The 24,506-nt window shown below is 39.3% G+C and overlaps 1 protein-coding gene across 1 annotated transcript; it reads right to left on the bottom strand.

Moving 5' to 3' along the window:
* Window positions 1-134: 134 nt before the first annotated feature.
* Window positions 135-17,774, bottom strand: LOC310957258 (transferrin receptor protein 1-like). Its single transcript, XM_083927749.1, has 18 exons — window positions 17,659-17,774; window positions 11,122-11,166; window positions 8,905-9,142; window positions 8,179-8,362; window positions 7,867-8,092; window positions 7,661-7,783; window positions 7,400-7,495; window positions 6,401-6,540; window positions 6,138-6,289; window positions 5,931-6,050; window positions 5,632-5,717; window positions 5,435-5,498; window positions 5,252-5,319; window positions 5,068-5,135; window positions 4,359-4,452; window positions 4,012-4,233; window positions 3,615-3,773; window positions 135-2,937 (listed from the first exon to the last, which is right to left on the bottom strand). Exons 2-18 carry the CDS (start codon window positions 11,152-11,154, stop codon window positions 2,695-2,697), a joined length of 2,316 nt encoding a protein of 771 aa, XP_083783875.1. The 5' UTR covers window positions 11,155-11,166; window positions 17,659-17,774; the 3' UTR covers window positions 135-2,694.
* Window positions 17,775-24,506: the final 6,732 nt, after the last annotated feature.

The following is a 24,506-nucleotide window of genomic DNA, read 5'->3' as shown; positions in this document are numbered from 1 at the left end:
AAACTGGCTAGATAGAGAATTTATACTAATGATCACCATGACTCAACAGTTGTGATGCGATTGTTTATTGCAACAACGAAAACATGAAGCTAAGCAAATTTGTTTGAGAAAAAAAAAGCATTATTTTAACAATTTCCAAACACATTTCTTAACCACATTGTCAGAATTTTGAAAGTCTGCCAAAGACCAATTTTGTAGATCAATTCCCACATCTGCATCCTCAGCAGGATGCAAATATTAGAAATGTAACTTCATCATTATAGCCCAGCAGATCCGTTTAAGGACTCAAACTATGAATGTAAGGATGGTTAACAGGTCATTTTAAAATGGCTGCTGATATAAAACGATTGTATTCAGTGAGGCATGGTGGTTTGCATTTTTTTTTAAAAGAAAGAAAAGTGACCAGACAGCATGTTAGGTAAAGGACAACGTTAAGTACTGTAACATTTCAGCGAGTAATTCTTAAATCTTTCATTTTTCCAGTGACTTTATCCAAAAGTGTTGTAGCATGAGAACCCTTTCAACCCAGTAACGTTTGATTCAAGCAGACAACAGGGGAAAAAGAAATACAGAAATGTCAAAACTAAAGAAAACAAGTCAAATACACATCTTCCGACAGACAAAAAAAGCACTTTACTGTATGTAGAAACTCCGCTCTACAATGCAGTCACGAAAAAAAAAGGCACAAGGAAATTTCTTAACAACAATGAATGAACACATCAGATAAGAAGGTGGGAAGTTACTTTGACACAGACTCAAATCCTCACAAACAAAACCCAAATGTGAGTGGTGGTCTTTACTGGAAACAGTGGACCACACTGCTGTAACCAGTGGCCCCAGACATGTTTGTAACATTCTTCTTTAAAGCAAAAGACCTCCCATATCAGTTCTATATCACCAAGCCCAAGGAAAGGATGACACCTTATCAGCGTTTGATTTAAATGAGACAAACATCTCACTAAAGAGACAATTTAAAGACAGCTTCTTTCTCACTAATCAGACAATTGGGAAATGTTTTCATAAAGAGCTCATGGTAAAACGTCGGAGGAAACTACATAAGCATGGAAACACCATGGAAGGGATCGAAAGATGCGGACGTGTGCGTGCGTTGATGTGTAGCAATGTAATGTACTGTGTATATACAAACATTATGGGAAACACTGTTCCCGATAATAAAAACATCCACTCCTACAGTGAAATATGGAGGGCACTGCCTCCGATACAGACACACACAGGTAGGCAAAAACTACCTTCTTCTCTTCTTCACATTATGGAAGACACTGCTCCCGATAATGTTGTCACGACGAGAAGTGCACATGTACGAATTGACCAGTACTGACAGCCGTAAGGTGTAAAGTTTTCCCAGGTGTGATAAGTGAGGCGGCCTTTGCCAAAAAGACCAATCCATTGTCAGTTACAAAAAAAAAAAAAACATGACCTCAAGAGTCGTGCGCTTTTCTTAGTGGCGCCTGATTGTTCGGTGTTCAGTACTGGTCGTCCGTCAACATGTACACTGCTTTTAAGCAGATGCTGCTTTTGTCATTTCGACAGTATAACTGTCATAATTATGGAAGGCACTGCTCCCGATAATTATACACTATTTTTTTTTTTATAAAAGGCAATAAAAAAAACTATTTATAGTGAACCCTGCCACTGATAAATAAATAACACAATAAATAGACGTACGGTTTCTGTTTCAGTGCCACGTGGTTGGAGACCTTCTCCCTTGCTTTTTTTTTTTTTTGAAAGGCCTACAGGGATTTGTCCTCGTGTCAGGAAGCGGACGATTCAGACAATCAAGAAATCCTGTTAGGTTTTTTTTTTAAATATATAATTTAATGTAATTAGGACTTTTCTTAAAAAGACCAATGCAGCACAATGCCAAGTAACGACAGCTGAGTGTCCAAAATCTGTGTCTGCGTGTACTTCTGTGTGTTTTCTGTGCAACACAAACGGCTGTGTTATCGTTTATCAATCTTCTGAATCTCTGACAATGAGTTGAGAAGCGGATTTCGGCACAGTATGAAATTATAGCTACCAAAACAAACCACGTCGGGTTTGAACACCAGGCTCCGGCAGCAGTGGGAATACCAGCAGATTGATCTGTAATAATTATGGTAAACAGATGGAAAGCCATTAGCTTATAAAATCATACTAGCCTTCTGGGTTTTATTCAGCTAGGAGCTGACACAGACTTGTGTTTATGACCTGATACTGTGCGTGCAAACATTCAACTCATTCATAATGTTAACACCAATTGAAGTAGTACCTGCCACATAACATGGCCGTTTGAAGGTAGTTGTTACTAGCACCAAAGTATTTTGAACGTGGTATTTAAATGCCACATGATAAAATTATTGAGGATTTGTTCTTCCAAAAGCGGAGGAAAAAAAGAAAACGACCCTCTAGACTTTCTTTTTGTTAAGGCGTAGGGCTTGAGTACATTTCTATCATTAGTGTTTGGTTTTATGGAGAATTTCAAAGGAGGAAGATGAGCTCATCACTCAAATGTCAAAGAGTATGGAGCAGGTGAGATGACTGTGATTTTGGCATCCATTTAGGAACCTTTTATCATTTCCTCAAATCAGCTTTAATTAATTTATAAAAGCTGTGTATCTGTGACTGTTTTCACGCTAACAGTTGTGATAAGAAGGCCAGATCATGAACAAGGGAGGAGCGGGGAAATTACTTTTTTTAGATTTCATTATCCAAAGACCAGATGTCCCCTGCTAGTGAGTTGGCACAGCCCTGGATGGTCCAGGTTGCCAAGGCAAACTGGTTGCGGAACAGGTCTGCGTCTGCCTCAGGGTTGTTGGTGCTGAGGGCTTCCAGGTGATTGGACAGAGCCTTGAGAGATTGAGGTCCGGAGCCCAGCAGGATGTGGCGGAAAGGACTGTCTCTGGGAGACACATATGGTGACAGGAAGTTCCTTTCCACCTACAGAAATAAGGAGGGAAAAAAATAGGATGATGGAAAGAAGGAAGTTTGCTGTGCTTTCTTAAAGCTAGTGGAGGCAGTTTATTTTTGCAGACTAAATCCATAATAAACTTTCATCATATGAGACAAAGCTGGAAAAAACTTTTAGGAATTAAGTATTTCTCTTTACCATTAAACATGAAACACTTAAACAGTTTGTATTTCAGTTTAAAACTCAACAGCTCTGCTTCATGAGGACTGTGGAGGTTTGTTTTGATCAGATTTGATTGACAAGTAAGCAACCAACCATACAAATGTAATCCCGTTTTGATTCAAATGTTGCTTAAGTGTGATTGTTGCAAGACCTACATGACATCACATTTTCCCAACTGCCCCCACCCACTTCAAACCAGGGAGAAAAGCAAACACAGAAACACAGAAATGTCTCATGTGAAATACCCAAAAACTGCTCCGACACTGTCTTACTCTGAGCAATGGGCGTCCTACATGAACAAACTATTTTCTGCCACTGATTCAAAAGTCCCCAGGGCCTTGATAAAAAGCAAGAGTGCAAAAGAGTAAAGCATATAAAACTGTAATTATTCATTTCTTAATAAACCCCCACAATTAAGGTAGTGTGTAACCACAAGGTGTGCAGCAATAACATTGCTTTTGCAATCATCTAGTGTAGGTCTTACCGTCATTATGCGGTCATTAATGGCACGGCACATCTCAATGTCGTCCAGGTCACTATTCTGGATGTCTGACGCCAGCTTGCGAGAGGCGCGGCTGTAGGAACCGGAGGCTGAGATCAACCACTTCATCGTCAGGTCCTTGGGCAACAGCTGGGGCTGCATCTGGAAGCACACATGGATAAACACAACTAAATATTTGTGTATTTCATGGGCACATTTGGGTTACAAAATAAAAACTGAAATTTAATAGCAACAAACAGGTGATTTGGGTCGATTATGAAGAATTATGATTCTTTTTATCTCTATGCAGACACGGGATGACTCGTTGAGGTAAGTAACAGCTGAGTCAACTGTTGGCAAAGTTCAGTCCAAGTCAACAAGAAAGCGACGGGACACTCACCCTCTGAACAGCACTGACTTTGCCGTTGATCTGAGCCACACTGGTACGTATAATCTTGTCGTATTTCATCACGTCCATCCGCAGCAGGTGATCATGGACCAGCCTCAGCGCTATGTGACCTGCGAACCGGGTCGCTATTTCAGCCAGCTGAGTGACCTGGTTGCCCGTGGCCATGTTCAGCTTCTCCCGGGTGTCCAGCTTTGTGCCAAAGTACTGGTAGTCCTGAGAGGGAAAAGCACGATGTGTTGAGAATGACCAAATGACCCAAACTTTAAATGTAATGGCTCAGTGTACAGGTTTGTCCTGGGCTGGGTTAATTTAACTTATAGTACAATGGGATGACTTACAGAGTTACCAGAGGTGAATCCAAATGAGACTGAAGGAATGCCAGAAAAGACAAGGAAAGGATACGCGGCACTATCCAACTTCAGAGGCTCCAACCTGGAAAATAAACAAATGCAAGGTGGAGCTTTAGCTGTGCTTTCTCTCAGTATTATTTGTAAAAAGAAGATAAGGTAACATGAGAATGACAGCTCTCTTACACACATATATATCAACAGCTGTGGTTGTGATACACGTCATGGTTAGTTACAAACTATGTAATGCTAGCTTGTTTGGGGGGAGGGGCGCTAAATAATACTCCAAAGTAAGGGTAAACTTTTGCGAGGGGAAAAACTGGCATACCGTCTGGCATACACTCACTAAAGTAAGCACTTATACATTATTTCCTGATACTCACTGTAGAGTTGCATTGTATTGTGTTGACTGCTGTAGTGTGTTTGTGTTACATTATTGTAGCTGCTTCGGGGTAAATTTTTAATGAAAACCAATTTTTTAATAATGCAACAGGATAGAGGGCTCCTTGTTTAGGAGTTTAGTTCTTGAGAATCTCTTTCATATCTTAGCAGAACTGTCCAAATCTCATATTTGAATTGGTACACTGAATTGAAATTGATAAAGGGAAATTAGTAGGTTACCCAGCCTTAGTCATGGTGACGTATAAGAACTGGCTAGACACGGACAATGTGATTGGACAGTCAGCCTGGTCAGACTTACACAAATGATTCCCAGTTGCCCCTTGCAAATTGAGTAGAGAGACTTCCAGCCTTGTTTGGGGAGTTCACCTAAGGAGAAGAACGTCATGTCTTAACATTCACAAACAGAATGATAATAGTATTAAACTACAGGTAAACGGGCTAGCATTAACTACGCTTCACAGTCTGATTCACGCTGGATTTACCTCGTTCAGAGTGCTCTCGATCAGGCTGTGCATCAAAGGACTGGCTGCCACTTTAAATCCTTTCTGACCTGGAAAACACAACTTATATTCAGTCATTCTGAAAATGTGCATCTACCCTCATATTGTAGGCATACTGTAGGTAGCTGTCATATATTTAGTAGCCTAGAAACTGGAAGTAAATACCTGTTACAACTCCGTCCAAGTTGATGTAGGAGAAGGCTTTCATGCTCAGAGAGGAAAGGTAACCCTGAATATACAAAAAAAGCAACATAAATTAAGGAAGAGCACTACCAACAATCAGTGTTATTACAGCATCAAAGCTGCTGATCAAGAAAAATGCAGTTGGGGGGGGGGGGGGTGGTTCATTGTTCAATTCTCACCTCCAACCACTCGGTGGCGCCAACACTCCCATATTCTCCAGCACTCCAGCTGGCAAACACAATGCTTCTCCTTGGCTTGAATCCGTCTGTCAAAGAGAGAAGAAATTCACATTAACAAAAAGAGCACCCTCAGTAAATAGAAAAACACTGAGCATATCCTCTGACCACTTTCTTCAGCTGTTCAATATCTTATGTAGGATGTGATATGCGAGTCGATCCATTCCATCGATATCATTTTAGTAAGAATCCGGCACTATCTCACATTAAAAATCTAAACATCCGCTGCCAATGAGACTTACCATTCTTCACCATATCAGAGATGGATCGCGCGAGCTCAACGAGGACGCTGGTGCCGACGGTCGACGTAGCAAAACCTGGACCCCATGCATCCCTCTTGGCACCGATAACCACGTATCGATCTACAATAAAAAATTACAAGACATTAATCACTCGTTTTTTTTCCCTGATCACAGTATCTCTCTGTTGTTAAAAACATCTCACTGTACCTGCATCCACAAAGCCTTTGATGACCCCGAAGACGTTATTTATCTTTTTCTCAGAAGGGACGTTGTTGACCTCCACGGTAATAAGGTCGCCGTCTTCTCCCAGTTTGTTGAAGCCTCCCCACCCTTGCGGCAAATTCTGACCCCCCAGTTGCCTGTAGGAAGCAGACGATACATATTAATGCCATGTAAGCTACTCCGCAGTCAGCTGCAGCAGGCAGTGACAGAGCAAGAGCAGTACTGAAGTGCATGTGTGTGAGATTTACCTCAGGATTCTGGTAGCCATGCCTGCTGTGATGGTCTGAGCCAAGATTTTTGGCAGACCTGAAGACTGGACAGGTGGAAACTGGGTGTGGTTGAAGGAGGGGAAGCCAGGGGTGTAGGGGTCCCCTGAACCCATGTGCACCTGACAGAAGACGGTTAGATGGAAACAAAGACGTTTTACAAAGTTTGCAAATAGCTGATAATTTGACAGGGACATTATGAATGTTTATGTATTCCAGACTAATAATAATAATGATATAATAACATAAACGGACTCTACAGACAAACTCTAAAACCCAAGATTACCCATTAGAAATCAAATATTCATGTTACGGTATTTGTTTTAAGGCTTAGTCTCCTCCTTAGGCTTATGATTAACGGCTGCTCTACTTGTGACATGTTTTGGTTATTGAAAGAAAAAAAATAACCCTGTGGAGGAGAACATGTAAAACAACAATTATGTATTGTTCCAAAAATAAATGATTTTAAAACTGAAGGAATGACAAAACTACTAGTGAATTTCGCCTTTCATCAGAGCTAACAAACAAAGGCATGTCTGTCCTTATAAAACGCAAGTGTTTTTTAAATATATATATTTGGAAACCTACATAGTTTACTTCCATTTTTATACTGACTAACAGTCTACCGCTTCCCTGCTTTTTGCTGGCCAATGCTACATTTCTACCCCCATGAATGTGACCAATGTGATGATTCTACTGCATGAGTCGTTGAGGTTTTAATATAGTTTTAATGTTGTTAAACATGGAGCCCTATTAATTCAAGCATCAAGACTTTCCTCTGTTTTGGGATTCTCCTTTCACCATGGAGGCATGCGACAAAAACTACATTTTCTTCATGGATTAAAAAGGCAAAACTCAGAGAGTAATTTATATACCACTGTTCATTTTAAGGGTAAACTCTTCCTTTAATATCACTGGACAAACTAAATCTGTACTATCAATCTATCCAATGGGTTTCATCTGCCAACCGTCCACACTCACATGTCCAAAGAGCTGAGTATTGTCTCCAATGGAGTAGTCAGTGGGGTCTGGGTAGATCAACACAGCAGAGGCACCCATTTTGGCAGCATTGGCTACCTGTAAGACGAGGAAAAGAGGTCATTGAAGTTTGATTGTGAATAAAAGCAGAATCATTGTTAAAAAAAAATGTTTTAATTGTACTTTAGAGTGACTGAGAAGAGAAGAAGGAAGCTTAGAGTGATTTTAAAAGCCATAATGAGTTTATTTACTAAAGCCACCCACCTTCTCAGCAAAGCTGATCCTACCGGCTCTGACCAGCATGACCCTCCCGGCGAGGTTGATGCTCTTGTCGCGCAGCATCCTGAAGTCACTTTCCTGCCCGTAATAGCCATACAAGGCAGCTCCCTGGAACAAAAGCAAATACATTTATATCTACTTAACTTCAATTTTAAAATCATTTTCTCTACTTCGTTGAGCTCATAGATTACCGTTACTGCTCCAATGGCACTGTAGGACAGGAACCCTTCTGGACGCTCAGCACTCCCGTTCTTGAAAACAACTCTGTTGAAGCCAGAAGCTGGAGGATCCTGAACCTTAACAAAGTGCTCATCTGTCCAGGTATTCATGCCGTACTCTTTAAACTTCTTGACCACCTTGTTCCCCAGAGCCTCATCACCCGGAGACCCAGCCCGGTGATCATAACTGGACAGCTCACTAGAATAGGAGGAAACAATAACTAACTGTAACTTACTGTAATACAAATAAAGACATTTGTGCCTCACTGCAAAGTTCATATTTACCTAAAGACAGGTTCAAATTTAGCCGCACTGAGTTTTTGGGCGAGGAGCTTTTTTACATCATCCCAGTCCATGAGGGGGGCGGCACCTGTCTCTTGGCCAACGATATCATCAAAACGGACCACAGAGGCTGCACAGGTGGGAGCGGAGTCCTTTTTCCGGTGAACCAGGTAGCCAATCAGGTACCCTGTAAGTAGCAGTGGTTTCAAATGAGGAACAACAAAGATGGAGAGGAACAATTGCACCGGCAGAGAGTGTACATTCAAGGACAGGCCTCGAGTTACAGCCTGAAACACAAAGTCAGCATTTTGAAACTATACAGGAACACTTCACCATCACACTACTGTACAGTATTATACCTTACACCACCTGAGAAATTTTATCCACACATCAAGTAAATTAAATTTCATTGAATCAACTACTACACACTGCCAGAGTCTGGCTTCTAGATATAAAAGATTGCCTTCTTCTCTCTGTAAAAGTATTATAAAGAGTATGATCGAGAGTGTTATCCTGGTTGAAGTGTTAAGCAACAATTACAGTTTAAAGCACAAAGCTTTGCGTCATCAACATGGCTGGGAAAAGACATGCCGGCATGTTTCCTGGTGACACAACTGACACAGATAAAAAAGTGGCCCTACGATTGATACTTGAGGAACGCCAAATTATTTTAAAGTTACGCAAACTTAATATAAAAAACATCATCTTCATTTAACGAGCCCCTCTTACCGATGATAAAGATGAGGAGGGTGGCTGCAGCCATGAAGCAGAGGTTCTTTGGTGTACGCCCAAGCTTTTGAGCCACGTAGGGTTTGCGGTTGGAGTTGTGATTCAGGTGTTCTCCCACGCCGTTTCCCCCGACCTCTTCATCAACGTCAGACGACAGCTTCATCTCCACCTGGCTGTTATCGCCTTCCATGTTCTGGGTCAAGTTGAAACGTGTGTAGGAGTGCGGCTCCCCATTAAACTGTATCGACAGAATGATGCGGGTATGAGGAGAGAATATCGTATATTATTAAGCAAAGAAAATAATGTTTTTTTTATGTCGATTGAGCCTAAACTGGAATCTATGACCTATGGGTGATGAGATGACACAGAATTGAAATACAGTATTTGGTACCACTTTCTAATTAGTCATACTTTAAATAATGGAGTATGCAAGTTGTAGCTAATGGCTATACTAATGTTAATAAAATCCTTTATTAATGCTTATGTGGTCAGTGATAAAAGACCGACTTCTAGGTTGCTGGGTTGGTTTTCTCCTCCAGCATAAGTTGCTTCGTTCTTTTAGCAAGAATTAGCTCTAATTAATTCAATTGGAAGAAGTGGACCCTTCGACCACTTGACATCTGGAAAGAAGTCTAAGAACTTCTAAGGACATCCCCCACAGAAGAGTTTGATTCCTCAACAGTTACAGTTGGCCGTGATGGTTCCTAAACACTACCTGGTGGCAGTCTGGGCACATACTGCGCCAACAAGAGTTTTATTTGTATTTTTGAAAGTAAAATAAATGGTAAAATACACACAAATTAAAGAACCAGGAGGGCTGTTTCGGTCGGTTTAGCATTCGGGATTGCCCACCTTTTCTAGCTCTCAATCTCATATTGTGCCGATAACGGTCAAAAATCTCTCATTAATAAATAATACGCGTCAATGTAGAATGTCAAATAAGTGTATAACAAAATGAACTTACAGCAGCTGGTTTCTAAAAACTAAAAAAGAAGGATGGAAGCTGACTGCAAATGAGAGCTATGCAGTAGATCTTCTACTTTCAGGAACTCCAGAGAGGAAAATGGAGATCTATTCCCTAGTTCCTTTAAAGTCCACGTATTAATTCATACAAGTTCACCATTGGTGGAATCAGAACTGGGTGGTGCTCATTTCCAGTCCCAAACTTTGCATGACACCTGTCATTTTGTTGCCCACTTGTTTCACATTGTTATTGATGAAGGCTATTGTACTTACTGAGTACTATGTTATAACGTATAAACCCTCAGTACTATGTTATAATGTATAAACCCTCAGTACTATGTTATAATGTATAAACCCTCAGTACTATGTTATAACGTATAAACCCTCAGTACTATGTTATAACGTATAAACCCTCAGTACTATGTTATAACGTATAAACCCTCAGTACTATGTTATAATGTATAAACCCTCAGTACTATGTTATAATGTATAAACCCTCAGTACTATGTTATAATGTACAAACCCTCAGTACTATGTTATAATGTATAAACCCTCAGTACTATGTTATAACGTATAAACCCTCAGTACTATGTTATAACGTATAAACCCTCAGTACTATGTTATAATGTATAAACCCTCAGTACTATGTTATAATGTATAAACCCTCAGTACTATGTTATAATGTACAAACCCTCAGTACTATGTTATAATGTCTAAACCATCAGTACTATGTTATAATGTATAAACCCTCAGTACTATGTTATAATGTACAAACCCTCAGTACTATGTTATAATGTACAAACCCTCAGTACTATGTTATAATGTACAAACCCTCAGTACTATGTTATAATGTACAAACCCTCAGTACTATGTTATAATGTACAAACCCTCAGTACTATGTTATAATGTACAAACCCTCAGTACAGTTTCAAAGTATGCCTTATTTAGAAGTGGTACATTTTTTCCGTCCCTTGCAGTGATGGGAAAATAAACCCATCACTAATATTTCTCAAGATGAATTTACAGAATTTATATAGCTATTTTCAAGGCACTGATAATCATTCAGCACAGTGTTTATCAAATGTGAAGTACTAATTATTTGTTTCCAAGACAAAAACAAAAAACATTAAATTACGCAACATGGGCAGCAATAATAACACTTATTTCAGAAGTGGTAATAAAGGGGAGGATGATTCCTTCGAGCAAAGGTTGTTATTTTAGGATTTAGGTTCCAGTACTAGTTATAATACTCACAATTTTGGATATTGTTGACCTGGCCTGGTCCATTGCTGCGTCAATCTAAAAAGGGAAACAAACAGGGAAAGTATTAGTGAGTCATTAGGCCTAAAGATAGATTATTGTTGTCTCCCTGTTTGAGGTTTTCAAAAATGACACTCCACCAAAACACTACCTTGACTACACTCATTACCTGTCTTAATGGCTATAAATAAACTACTTTTTTAAAACAGCCACTTCAAATGGTTTTAGGCGGAATATTAAATGCTTTAAGGTTTTATTTCTATACAGTGTGTGTACAGTGTTTTATTGTTTCAGTTCTGGGAATAACGGGGTGTCCAAAGAACACGTCCCGCCTCTTGTCCAAACATCCATGGGGTTTCCTTTGCTGCTAACTTGAAAGGCAGCACTGTTCCTGGGCACAAAAGACCAGTGTCCAGCACAGGTCAACACAGACTCCATGCCTCCATGTGAACTCCATCGCCAGAAGAATACAGTAACAGAATAACTAGCTTTGAATCAAAAAGAGGAGCCAAACAAAGCAAGGTTTCAATTTATCAGAGAAAGAAGACCTGAAATGCAAGTCTACCTTATATTTTCTTAAATATTGTAATGCAATATCTGTGGAATAAGATCTGTGCGTGCAGTTGCCCCCAGGAGAGATGCTGGTTTTGCAAGGTTGCTTCAACTATGGAGGCTCAGATGGGTCAAAATCGGTATCTATTGCATTTGATAATTAATTAAAACCACATTGCTTTCATAGCCCGTGCTTTTCTGCACAGTTCTTAAACATATTATCACAAAAGCAAACACCAGAAGCAACATCACGTCTATTATATACGCACATTAGGTGTGAGAAACAATGTTACAGTGTAGCATTTCTGACCCCTCGGTGAACATTTCTATTGATTCACTGATATCTGACACTGGGACACTGAATGGTGACTTCCTGCTGTCCTACTGCTGCTTCTGAGTAAGAACTGCATGAACCCAACGGACTGCATAGCCTGATTCACTATAATAGTCATAACCGAAGGTAACCAAATACAATGTAATGGTTATTTAGACTTAAAAAGGTGGCATAGGTTAGTGGTTCAGTAATATACAGTGTTCTCTATCTAAAGACAGTGGCCTCAACAAGATTACCTTATCGCACACTTAAACACACCCTTTCGTGATAATAAGGTTTACAAAACAAAAAAGAATAGGTAGTAACTAGAGCTACCAAAATAATAAGTTAATTTAGATCAATTAATTACAGAAGAAACAGCTATTAAAAAGATGTGGGGGTTTTATGCCACAAATACCATATACCCTGGTAAAATGTCAAGAAGGTTTGAAAAATAAATATCAGCACAGCCCTTTGTGCATGATTCTGACACACGAGGCAACTTGAATGTTTGCTTTCAACTGTAAACCCATCTGTGGTGATATTAGGTATTAAAACTCAACTAAAGTGCTCCAGGGGCCGGTTTCACAAACATATTCTAGACTGGTCTATGGTCTTAGGCCAGTTTTACAGTAATTTTCAGATAGAAGGCGATTATAAGGCTAAAAAGTTAGCCACCCTGCCCCCAAGGCTAACTGTGGACTATGAGCTATGTTTTTGGATGAATTTAGACCTCTATTTAAAGTCTAACTAGCAGTTAGATCTAAGCCAAAGTCTAAGCCGGCTCAAGTTTGGAGAAAGGAGAAGAGAGAAATGCGATCGTAAAGGATAGCAAAACGCAGAAAAATCTCTGAGCGGAAATGTAAACACTGAGTTTCAACACATGTTTTGAGTTTTTATAAAAAAGGTTTACATTTGATTCTGTTATTCTATTGTATTGAAAAAAATAAAAAAAATAAAAAAATTATGAGTCCAGCCACTCATTGATTTTCTCATCTTCCAAAATCCAGTCCAATATCTTTAAATGCTTCTCACTGCAAATATTGATATAAGCAATTTATGGAAATGAATCACAAATTACTTTTTAATAATGAAGTTCTAATAATGATTATCAAAAGGCGTGGGACATGTAGAAGTAGACACATTTTGACCCATCTGGCTTGCCATATTCAGCTTCAAAAGAGCTCTTCTTCACTGCAAACGTACTTGTCAGGTGACAGCTCTGCAAAACATAACAAACTCTTCTATTGCAGTGACATTTATGCCCTCGGGGAAGTTGCCCAACGAACACCACCTACACTACGGAAAAACAACAGTGGTATCACTTTTGTTCATCATAAAAGCACAATGGTGGGAAGGTTGGAGTATTTTGTTCAAATATGACTTATACAAAAGGGATGTTAACAATAGAATGCACAGTGTTTTAGAAACAATACACACCAGGCAACAATTTAGGTGTAGAAAACGCAAGTCTAGCAGTTAACAGCATATCATTAGAGACAACAAAGGCAATTGTTATTATGTCTCCATCTCTTGGCTAAAGGGGTCTCTTTCCACAACTTTGTTTTGCAATGTATTGTTAAATATGCATTGGAGAGCCTGCTACACAACAATATTTAATTTATTTTCTATTCAACTTCAAACTATCACCATCTTCATGAAAATGATTGCAAACCTGATGAGACCAAGAAACCTGCACATTCAAAGCATTTGCAAACTTTTGTAGGTGACAAGTCATAGTGTGCACATGCTCATTTGACTGAAAGAGCGCTATGACCTCTCTGGTCTGACCTTCAAAGAACAAAACAGACCCAAACTTCTTAAACAACGCTGGTCTTATCGAGTAGTAGAGCATTATATAGCCTCAGGGGTTAAACCATGACCACATTTACTGAACTTTGAACTGAATAAAACACTGCTTTGTTGACAGTAGGCTCAAGCACAAACCACATATTCCAAACATGGTCAAATATGGCTCAGAACTTTATTGTGCACCATCGGTTCAGTTAAATCTAAAATTGAAAATAGACAAAAAGACGCCGTGAAGCTTGCCTGGAGTGATTATGATGCGTGCTGTGCAGCCAAAACGGAAAAGAAAGAAACTCTTAATGATCCCTACGGGCCAATTTACAAGCTCCACTGGAAGAAGATCCCAAATTGGACATTGCGTGAGGAAAGCTTGTGTGGTCAAATGCCAAGGGGACACAAACAATCCGGCAGGCCTGCACTAATTTGAAGCACCAAAGCGTGACCTTAAAAACTAAACTCAGCATGCTTCCAAGACAGCATAGATAAAAAGTCTAACCATGTACTCCAAGTGTACTCCAACAAAGCAAATGAGTGTGCAGCACCATGTTGGAAGCCAGCTGCAATAACCTAGCTCAGAAAACACTTTGGCCATGCTGGGCATTATGAAGTAGAGCTAACTTTAGAATATGACTTGGCCTCGGACAACCCTGTGACTCCCTTGACTTCTACAACCTTGAAGGTTGATGCAACCAAGTACAGTAAACCTAAAGGTCGAACTTAAGAGAAAAACTGGAGCCTCACTATTTTTCTTATCCATAGCCTGCTTTTCAACACAACCTGAAACCCAGCACTTGACGAATACGGAGTTAAAATGGTATCACACCAGGCTTAGCCGCTTTGTAAAGCTAATTGCTCTGTAAGGTGGGCAGAGCCATGTCTATAATCTTACATACCAAACATACCAGGCCTTAATACTTTAATCAGATTAGCTACGCTTTTGGTTGAGAGACCTATGGATATTAGCAATATAAAACAGAACATGAAGAAATTATAAATATGTACAAAAAAGACCCCACAGCAAACAACAAACAATAGATTAACTCCACTATGTGCTACATGTCCTTGAAGGGGTCAAATTGCTTGTAGCAGTCTCTAAACCACTAAGAGACACGACCTGTATCTCCATTAAGTAATTTTTAGCCAAGTGTGTGCAAAAGAGAGATAGTAAGAGCAAACTGGAGTCACGCCCTTTTGGGAACGACGCTAAGGCATAACCTGTTAGACAGCACTGATGAAGGCAGGACAGAACGGTCCCCTGACGTTTATTAAAAAGTAATATTGGACAGAGTTCATCTCACATGTAACAGACTGCAAGTAGTTTGGAAGGAATGAGTTCAATTTAAACATGTTTGTTCAATTTCAAGAACCGCATAGCCCTGCAGACAGATTCGATATCACGGTCAGTGCTCGAAAGGTGAATTCCTCTCTGGTTTCCAGGGTCAAACATGTTGCAAAATTAGACTCCTCCTCATAGTGTTCTTAGAAACTCAACAAAATCCTTTGGAAAGAAAACTAACCATTGCTTCATAAATAGTGGCAATAAGACTCTTGTTCTAATATTACAACAGAACTATTGTGATGAGGGTTGTTGAAAGGGGGGCGAAGAAGTCAGAGGTGAAGACGCCCCCTTCATGCAAAAAACAAATAAATTACACCAATTTATTTAATGTGTTGATCGTGCATGTGATCACAGTTAGTAGGTGATCGCTACACTAAAACAACAACGTATGTTATTGCTTAACATTATATAATGACTACTCAGTGTGACCGTGAATCAAATTTCCATAATGATGATAACATAATAACTAGCATTAAACTACAGCATTACCTAGCCTATTTGTCTACAGGGGCTTTGCAATCAATGGACAGGCTTTTAATACACGTTTTGTTGTGCCTTTGTGTGTGTGTATAGTGAGCCTGCTTTTTAAATCTGACACCGCAGGAGCGCTTCAACTCATGAAAGAATAATCTGTTTATCACATTTCATAAAAAAACAGTAGGAAGTGATTTTTCTTCAGATGTTAAAAAGACATCACTCCATCATTCCAAGAAAAGCCATTATAGTCTTCTTCCTGTTACAGTAAAAGCTTTGAGTTTCCTGGTGCCGCATACCCACTATACAATTACCAAACCCTGTCTAACTAGTGGTTGAGCCTTGACTGGTAACATGCACAAAGCATAAGTAAATAACACTGTTTTAAATCAAAGCTTTTTTGAGTAGAATATGCACACATGTATAGGATGAGATTGAAATTATTTGAGAAATCTGGTGCTTTTTTTTCTTTCTAAAAAAAAAAACCACTAAATAAAAATTGGGTAATACATTAGACTTCTTGCTAACTGTTCAACTTTGCAGAGTGAATAAAAAGGAGCAAGGCACAGCGAGATAGAAATGTAGGAAAGCTCATCGAGGGTGAAAAAAAGTGAGGTGTGGGAGACAAAAAGAAACGGTGAGAAAAAGAGAACAACGATCAGGGCAACAGGAGAAGAGAGGGGGAATGGGGGTGCGTAGGAGTCATTGTGCTGTGGCAAATCATGTGAGAGTCACACTGGGGAAAAGCTCCAAGTAGCTCATGGGAAAATGAGCAACAGGGAGGCAGACAAATCCCATCTACTGGGTCTGCACAAGTAGTTTTTTTAAAAGCAGCACACTCTGAATTATAGACGAGAGTTTCAACACAGGGTGCTGCTGTATTTCTATGCAGAGAGGACAATGCTGTCTTGTTAGCTTTAAGCAGAGGTTTCGTTTCGACAAAAATGCAGGTTCGAGTGATCACTTCCACAATAGTGGGTACTAACTACTGTATATACACACACAGGCCCCCACCAGGTGGCACCCCAGTGTATCAAGTACACCCCATTATGGCAGATGCTAATCAAAATTTGAGACAGCAAAAAGACACATTTAAATGACTATTATAGATACAAAAATTAAACTGCAAGCAGGCATTTTCTTGTAACTGATCTACCTAATAACAAGTTATACCTGTTTTACTGTGTTTGGGACCTTAAATACAATGTGACAATAACTGATTGACTTAACTGATGTATTTTAGGATCATGAGAACACAGGCTTGTGAAGTTCAGCTATGAGAGTGAACAGCTAATGTTGCAGTCATGACAAATACCACATTACACTGCTTTATTTGAATATGGGGAATTCATGCACATGCAAATATAACCCCAGCCCTACCACATGTTAACATACGGTCTCCGAGAGGCATTTTGAGCATCAAATCACGTTTTAACCTCACCTAAATATGGACTGGATCATTTAAACAGTCCAGACTGTTGGTTACTGCTATGAATACTGCAATAAAGATAGCTTATCTATGCGGCAATAGCCCAAGAGCTGCCTGTCAAGGTCAGTAAACAGGGGCAATGTAATGTCTACCTACTGACACGGTTACTCCTGAGCAGGAAGGGTCATTCAAGGGAAGCTAGCTGTATTTAACACCAGCTACACAGTGCAGATCATTCAGCATTAACAGGACCTGCTGAAAGTGACTAGTGGCGTCCCTCATTATGGCGTCCTAGTTGCATTAGCAACGTGACAACCAACTGAATCCTGTCTACAGTATTTAATGAAGGAGATCTTCAAACAAGTGACAGGTGGCTCCGCTTTGGAGGCTTTGTTTAACATGTTAGGAATCATTCATAAGGGTAACATAACTTAAAGTCACCTAAACTGAGCCAGTTAAACATGCAGATATGTGTGGCATCTGTTAACACACTCTCCAAAGAAGAATGAAGGCTACTCATGCTCTTACACACAGAGTCTATAACTCAGCTTAAACACCGTTGGCTCAGTGTTAGCTAGTTTAGCTGTGGCTGCTTGTCACGGATAAAGCTCTCACCTTCTCTTCCACACTGTTCAAACCCGACCGGCTTCTTCTGTGACAGGCTTCTGACACGCGGTTCCTCTCCTTGTTGCTTCCTTGCTATCTGCTCTCGATTAACCGGTGCCCTTGACCATGCTGCTTGCAGTTATACCTATCGGATTGGCCGGCGCTTACTACAAAGACGTAAGTCACGACGTCACTTCCTGGAGCGTGTTCTCTACAAATGGAATTATTATCGCGAGAATTCGGTTGGTTTTTTTTTCAACTTGGTATTTTATTTTTTATAAATATTTAATTTATCTAGAAAGGATCAAACACTGACATATAACACAATACATGAGAGTATTTTTCACATTAAAAAAAAGAATAGAAAAAATAAATACAGCAAGGAACTCATATAAAATAAAAAAATCAATCAATAAATATATATAAATATTGTCATGTCAATACATAGATGTATGTAATAATCTCTGGTACCATGAATGTCATTAAATGCCAGGGGGTATATCAAATATCTTTTCATAGTTGTCTAAAAATGTTGTTGTTTTTTTGTTTTTGACTAAGGCTAGAGATTTATTGATTGAATTTAAAAAAAAATAAAAATGAGAAAAGGTCGGTTTGGAGGCTGAACATTTTTGCTTGTGAATAAAATATTTACCAAATAAAATGAAATAAAATGAATAAATACTGAAGATGCTTGTTCTTATTTTCATAATAACATATAACGTCTTTAAGGGAAAGCAGTATGATATGTTGACACGGGGGAAGATTTTTCATTAAAAAAGAGAAAATACGATATTACATCACTTATTTTTAAGTAGATATAAAAATATACAGAAATATAGAAATATATATTTACACAAAAACAGTAGAAAAGCAGATAAATGAATAAATACATAACATAAAACAGGCAAGGGGTCATTAAAGAATTGAAAATAAATAAAATGGAACATAATCTTACAGTTCTGATGACTTTTCTGTTTTTTGATTAAGTAATTGTCTCAATATAATCTTGGTTGGTGGTGGGGGAGGGCTCCACATGTTTTTTGACATAATGTTTATATTATGCATTTGAAAGGGGCAATCACGTAACGAAGAAGTAAGCTGCTGTGAGGTCATTTTATTTTTAAGAACCTTTTAAACTTTAAATTTTAAATTAAAAAAATGTGTCAGTGGTGGAAAGTACCTTTGTTCAATTGTACTGTAATGACGTACAATTTTAAGACACATAGTTTACATAAATATTTCCATTTTGTGCTACTTAATACCTTTACATTATATTTCATGTGGAAAAATTGCACTTTGGACTCCCATTTATTTGATGTTCCTATATAGGTCTAATAGTCTATATTGCCTTATATTATAGCCGTACCATGAGAGATATGAAAGACATGTTTACAGTTGATGTTGCATATCATAGACACATTTTAGTCCCAATATAAATATTATTACCACAACAGTCATTGATAAGGCTACCTTGAATGACCCCCAGGGTGTCACAGACAAATCGGCGACTTCCATCTGCAGCTCAACTTGAAATGAGAACAAACATTTCACCAGTGTGCCGAGGACTGTTAACTTTTCAGATCCCACAGTCCACAGAATAGCGTTTTTTTTATGCTGCAGCTGTGAAAATATCAGCTCTAGGAATGGAAAGTGACTGCAGACCTGTTTAGTTTGGTCATCAGTGTGCTGACTAAGTCAGACGCACAGATTTGTTTCCAGTTTAGTCATCTGGGACTATTTCAGCTGCCCTTTTCTAATATCCATGAGTAATGAATACAATCTAAGCTTAATGTGAAAGATTGTGAGAGCCTCAGCGCTCTGTAACTGACGCCAACTCTAGTCGGTTATTTAGTGCCGTCAGAGGTAGCTCCATTGACCTTGACTTAACTGAAAAACAACTCCTATTCCAGCATCTTAAAATGCAGACTATAAATGGAGAATATTGATAATCTGGTTATTATATCACCCACTGTTATGTCCATACAGACGGGGTAGACAATCAACAGCTCCTGGGATTGGCCATTCGTGGTGGGCAGCAGCAAAGTAGACGCCAGTGGTGGTAAATTATTAGTAAATCTTTGTAAACAGCTGCTTCTTTTTATTTTTTGATAGCTGGTTTTGCAATCCCATTTATTTACCATCACTTTTAATTATTGATTCTTGAAGCAAAGCAGACTTAGTAAGGTTGTGTAACTGTCCCTGTAATTGCTCTTTTGGGTATCTTCAGTAATGACATGTTTATGCCTGGTGCCAGGCTGCTAACGTATATTTTGTGCAAACCAGTCATTGGGAGGTCTGAGCTCAGGTTTTAATAATTTTCCCACAGCATTATTTTCCAACATTTAGGGTCACTTTGCATCATTGCCTTGACATACATTTATATCATAATAACACATGCATATTATTATATTTTACAACCACCTTATAATCCACATGTTTTTAAAACATGCATGGTCGTACCCAAGATTACACAAATGAAGCTGCTGTATATCTCCTGCTAAACAAAACAGCAGGCATGATGGGAATGTATATCTGTCTTCTCTTAGAAACAGCGGCCTCCCCGTCAAGGATTTAGAGTTCTGAAAGTTCAACAGCATTTTTCACAGAAGGTCGTTGTTGCAGTTTCATGGAGCTGCAGGCCAAGAATGTAAAGTCACCGCAGAGACTCTCGGCAGGTTGGATTGTCTCTTTTTTCCGGTGTAATCATTACTTGACACTCATGTGGTTGGTGTCAAGCAACATGCAATAACGCCGCAGCCTGTGCTGCAGCAAATACTTTATAGGGGAGCAGCACAGCAAGCTAATAGACTTAGAGACCAATCATGGCACTGTTACAATACTCCAACTGTGTGAAAACGGTACAGGAAATGTTTTCTCAGAAAAAATAATAATCACGTAACATGGATGTGTTTCTGGGCTTTCACTGGAAATGTCTGGGCTTTTTTTGGTTCATTTAGTGAGAAACACATGTAGGCCTAAAATGTGCACAGGCAGAATCGGGGGGCTGCAAGACCCAACCGCTGTGCTGAAATAATTAAGAAACACCTCATGCAACACTTAAGTTCCCTTCTTACATGTGAAAACATATTGTTTTTTGAATAAAGGCAAAACCTTTTAAATGTTGGTTGTCCAAAGCAGAAGCACAAGACATATATTTGTCTTCTAAATATTAATAGGTAACCGACTTAGTAAGAGTATCCACATCTGTTGTAGGAAGAAGAAGGCGGTAGATAAGAGATGTTAACTATTAACATCTTTGAGGAACTTAAGAAGATTTCATGATTTCCTTCAAAGTTGTACAGTATCTGCATATAAACGTGATTTCGGATTAGAGCTGTGCCATATGAGGTTGACCAGTGAAATTCAATCTAATGCAACCGAACAGTCCACATCATATTTACTCATGCTGTTCATGTCAACGTTTAAATCCACTTATATACTACATTATATTGAGAGGTGTTCTAGTTATTTTGTCCTTCCATTTACAAACTGTCCATGATGGGTGCAGAATATAAGAATGAACATTCTAGGCATCATCATAAAAGTAAACTTTACTGCAGAACAGTAGGTTGGTATTAAACTGTACAGGTGTACTAATAAAGCGTACACTGAGTGTTTATTGAAACATTCTGATGGATTGCTGTGACATTTCTAATGCAGGTATTCAGGGTCCCCAGAGGATGAATTGTACTGACTTTGGTGACCAAATACTTGCCAAATGACATTCCTATAAGCCTCAGCTTCGTGCTAATTAGCAAATGTTTATGGAGACATAGGAGTGCCATAAAAAAAGACTAAATCTGTAAAAACATAAGAAAGTAAAAGTTTGAATAAAGTGCTGCAGGAATGAGTCCTAAAACCCAGAAGTGAGCCTTTTTGGATTTACTGTTCGCTCTTCTCGAAGACAAAGGGATTTTTGGTTAAATAATAGCTTGCGAGATCAAGATGGTCTCGCGAGGCTATTATTGTGTTTTATTTACAGATCAGTCTGGTATCGTGCGGCAGAGAAATTTTGGAGCACTTAGCGTTGTTTTTGATGTAGGTCAAAGTGTGACGCAATGAGAAGCGACTGTTCAGTGTAAACAACATGGCGGCTTTGGCAGATAAGATGAGCGTAGCTATCCAGCAAGCCGCTCACTTACGCTTTTTTCTCTTGGATCCTTCTGTTGGAATATGGACCGGGGACCTCAAAGTGTGCCTTTTATCCGTAGATTTGCGTTACACAAACGGCAAATATCCTTTACTGACATGCTGTTTACTTTCTGAGCTTTGCCCCGACGCTGTTAGCATGTGATACGCTTCGTTGATCTGATTGGTTGATTTGGCCTGTACAGTATATTGGCGAAAGACAGATGGTTTATCCAATCAGCAACCAGTACTTTCGCCCCTTCCCAAATGATCTCCAAAGGAGAGTTCCCAGATGGATATGCTGAGCAAATGCGAATTATGCGAATCAATCAATCTGGTGGAGTCACGTTAGCAAATAAGGCACAGTTTAACAGTCTTGATGGATTATAACGTTATGTTCTAGAGACTTCAGTAATACCCCACATGGGAATTTTGAGTCTTGCGCGCGTCTTTTAAAAGGTGGTTGCTAATCCAAAATCCAATGGAAAAATCCCAGTGATTTATTGTCGAGGCAACCCGGATGATGCTAACTTCTGCAAAAACCCATCATCCAGAACTCTCTGCATTAATATAAATCACTATATAAATATAAAGACAAAGAACAAAATAGTGAACCTGGTAAATATTAGCTGCACGTCAGCATGTTAGCTATGTCACTGTTAGCATGTTAGCATGTGCATAACTCTCAGTGTTCCTTCTCACTCGTCATAGACCATAAATCATTCCACCAAAAGACACAGTGAAGTTGTCGCGAGACCATCTTGATTTGGGAGGCTATTATTGTATTTTATTTACAGATCAGTCTGGTATCGTGTGGCAGAGAAAATTTGGAGAAGTTAGCGTTGTTTATGATGTAGGTCGAAGTGTGACGCAATGAGAAGCAGTGTTCAGTCAGTGTTCCTTCTCACTCGTCATAGACCGTAAATCATTCCACCAAAAGACACAGTGAAGTCAAACAGTTTATCAGAGATGAGCCAAGATGAACTGGCTGTAATGCTATAAAGTGACAACAACCCTGCTGCTTCTAATGAAACACACTGTGATCTCAGCACAGCCTTTAGTTTGTTGGAGGAGCTCAGACTTGTATGAGAAGGAAATGTCTTTCGTTTCCCATAATGCGGTTAAATCACGTTAAAAAACCGTTCAGTGTCCTCTTTAAAAACGACAAACACTCAGATCTGTTTGTCTCTAAGGTAAAGTCAATGATGAGATCAGGCTGTGCAGGATGTAAACTCAGTGGCACGATCCTTTCTTTGAGAAAAGCAAATGAGGGTGGTCTCACTGCAACTACAGCCGGACTTGTAATCTTGTATGGATAAAGTCCTATGTTGTGGGAGCTGAAAAAACAAGCCTGTTAATGATACCTTCCGCTGTATACACATTCACTTACAGTATACTGTCAATTACAAGATTCCCAAAAGCCAGGTGAAAGAGATTTGTGTTCATTCTTTGTTTTCCTCTGATAAAGGTTTGGTGCATTTTGCAAGTATTTATATTTTCAAATCAGTTAATTTTCCGGCTGTTCTTTTATTGATGACAGAGGAAGTGTGATGGACCACTGAACATCTGTGTTCTAGTTATGCAAAATTACATTTAGGTGTGAAAAACCTTTCTATACTAGGGGGTCATGTGTGAAGCTGAAACGTCATTGCAACATTCATCTGATAAAAGCCCAAGTAGAGCTGGTTCAAGTCAGAGGGACTCAAAATTAAGGTTAGCCCTTTTGGTTCATGGTTAGCCTGGAAAATGAAGCTCTTATGGAATCAGATTTGGTGTCTGGCCTTGGGAGGTTTTACTTTTCCTACAGGAAACCATGGTTATGCAGCTGCTGACACAGACAGTCCTACGCAACCACAACGCACACCTGCAAGGGGGAAGTGGACCAACTCAAACCAAAATTTTAATGTTAAGAACATGCACAGACAAAACTATAGTTCATACCAGTATGTTTGGAGTCATGGTACACTGGCAAAGCAATTTCCTAACTTAAGCTGAATATTAGTCAATCATAAACACGGAGCAGACCACAAGATGAGGCATTGTGACCTTCATATGCACTAATAAAGCCACATCTGATTATAAAAATGTAACATACATTAGGTTAAAAGTAAAAGATCCCTTTGAAGGTGTAACTTCCTGTGTTTTTGAAGTGATTTTTCAAATATTGATAGCAGTGTACTCTCCCTCTCTGTCTCTCTCTGTCTCTCTCTTCGATCCCGCCTTTTTCACTCGAATATTATCTGTTGTCACTTTCCTCCAGCCTAACAGTAATGCATCACTTTCGCAGAAAAGATATCCTTATCGCTGTCCCACCCATGAGCTTTGCAGGGCACCGACGGTTCAATCTTCAGTATGCAAACACTGTACAATCAGCCTCTAACAGTAACCACTGTACATTCACAAGAGACAATGTGAGGTGACAGCTGGAATCCAAGATGCTGCAACACCTAGACACTCCTCAGATCACATGGAGATGATCTGAGGCATGACATCTTGGCACAGTTGTTCCAGGAGGAAGAAATTACAGCAGCACCATTGTAAAACATTACTAGTAAAACAGATAAGGAAGTAGTGACTGCTTAATATGGCAACAATAGCAGCACACAAAGGCATCTCTCAGTGTGTTTATTTCTTTCTTAGCACAGGCAAGGCGTGCATACAAGTAGATGAGGAAGTAAGGTAAAAAAAAAAGACGAATGTAGATAACTCATGCAAGTACATTAGGATCC

The sequence above is a fragment of the Echiichthys vipera genome (genome assembly GCF_963691815.1).
Source record: "Echiichthys vipera genome assembly, chromosome: 15".
NCBI lineage: Eukaryota > Metazoa > Chordata > Actinopteri > Perciformes > Trachinidae > Echiichthys > Echiichthys vipera.
The sequence above is the reverse complement of the archived record's forward strand: the minus strand, read 5'-3'. Positions and strand labels throughout refer to the sequence as shown.

Excerpts from the sequence above, each read along its gene's own strand:
- LOC310957258 (XM_083927749.1), bottom strand. The coding sequence starts at position 11,154 with ATGGACCAGGCCAGGTCAACAATATCCAAAATT. Across the intron at positions 9,143-11,121 it reads GGTCAACAATATCCAAAATT|TTTAATGGGGAGCCGCACTC; the intron begins GTGAGTATTATA and ends CTGTCGATACAG. Across the intron at positions 3,774-4,011 it reads AAGTCAGTGCTGTTCAGAGG|ATGCAGCCCCAGCTGTTGCC; the intron begins GTGAGTGTCCCG and ends GTGTGCTTCCAG.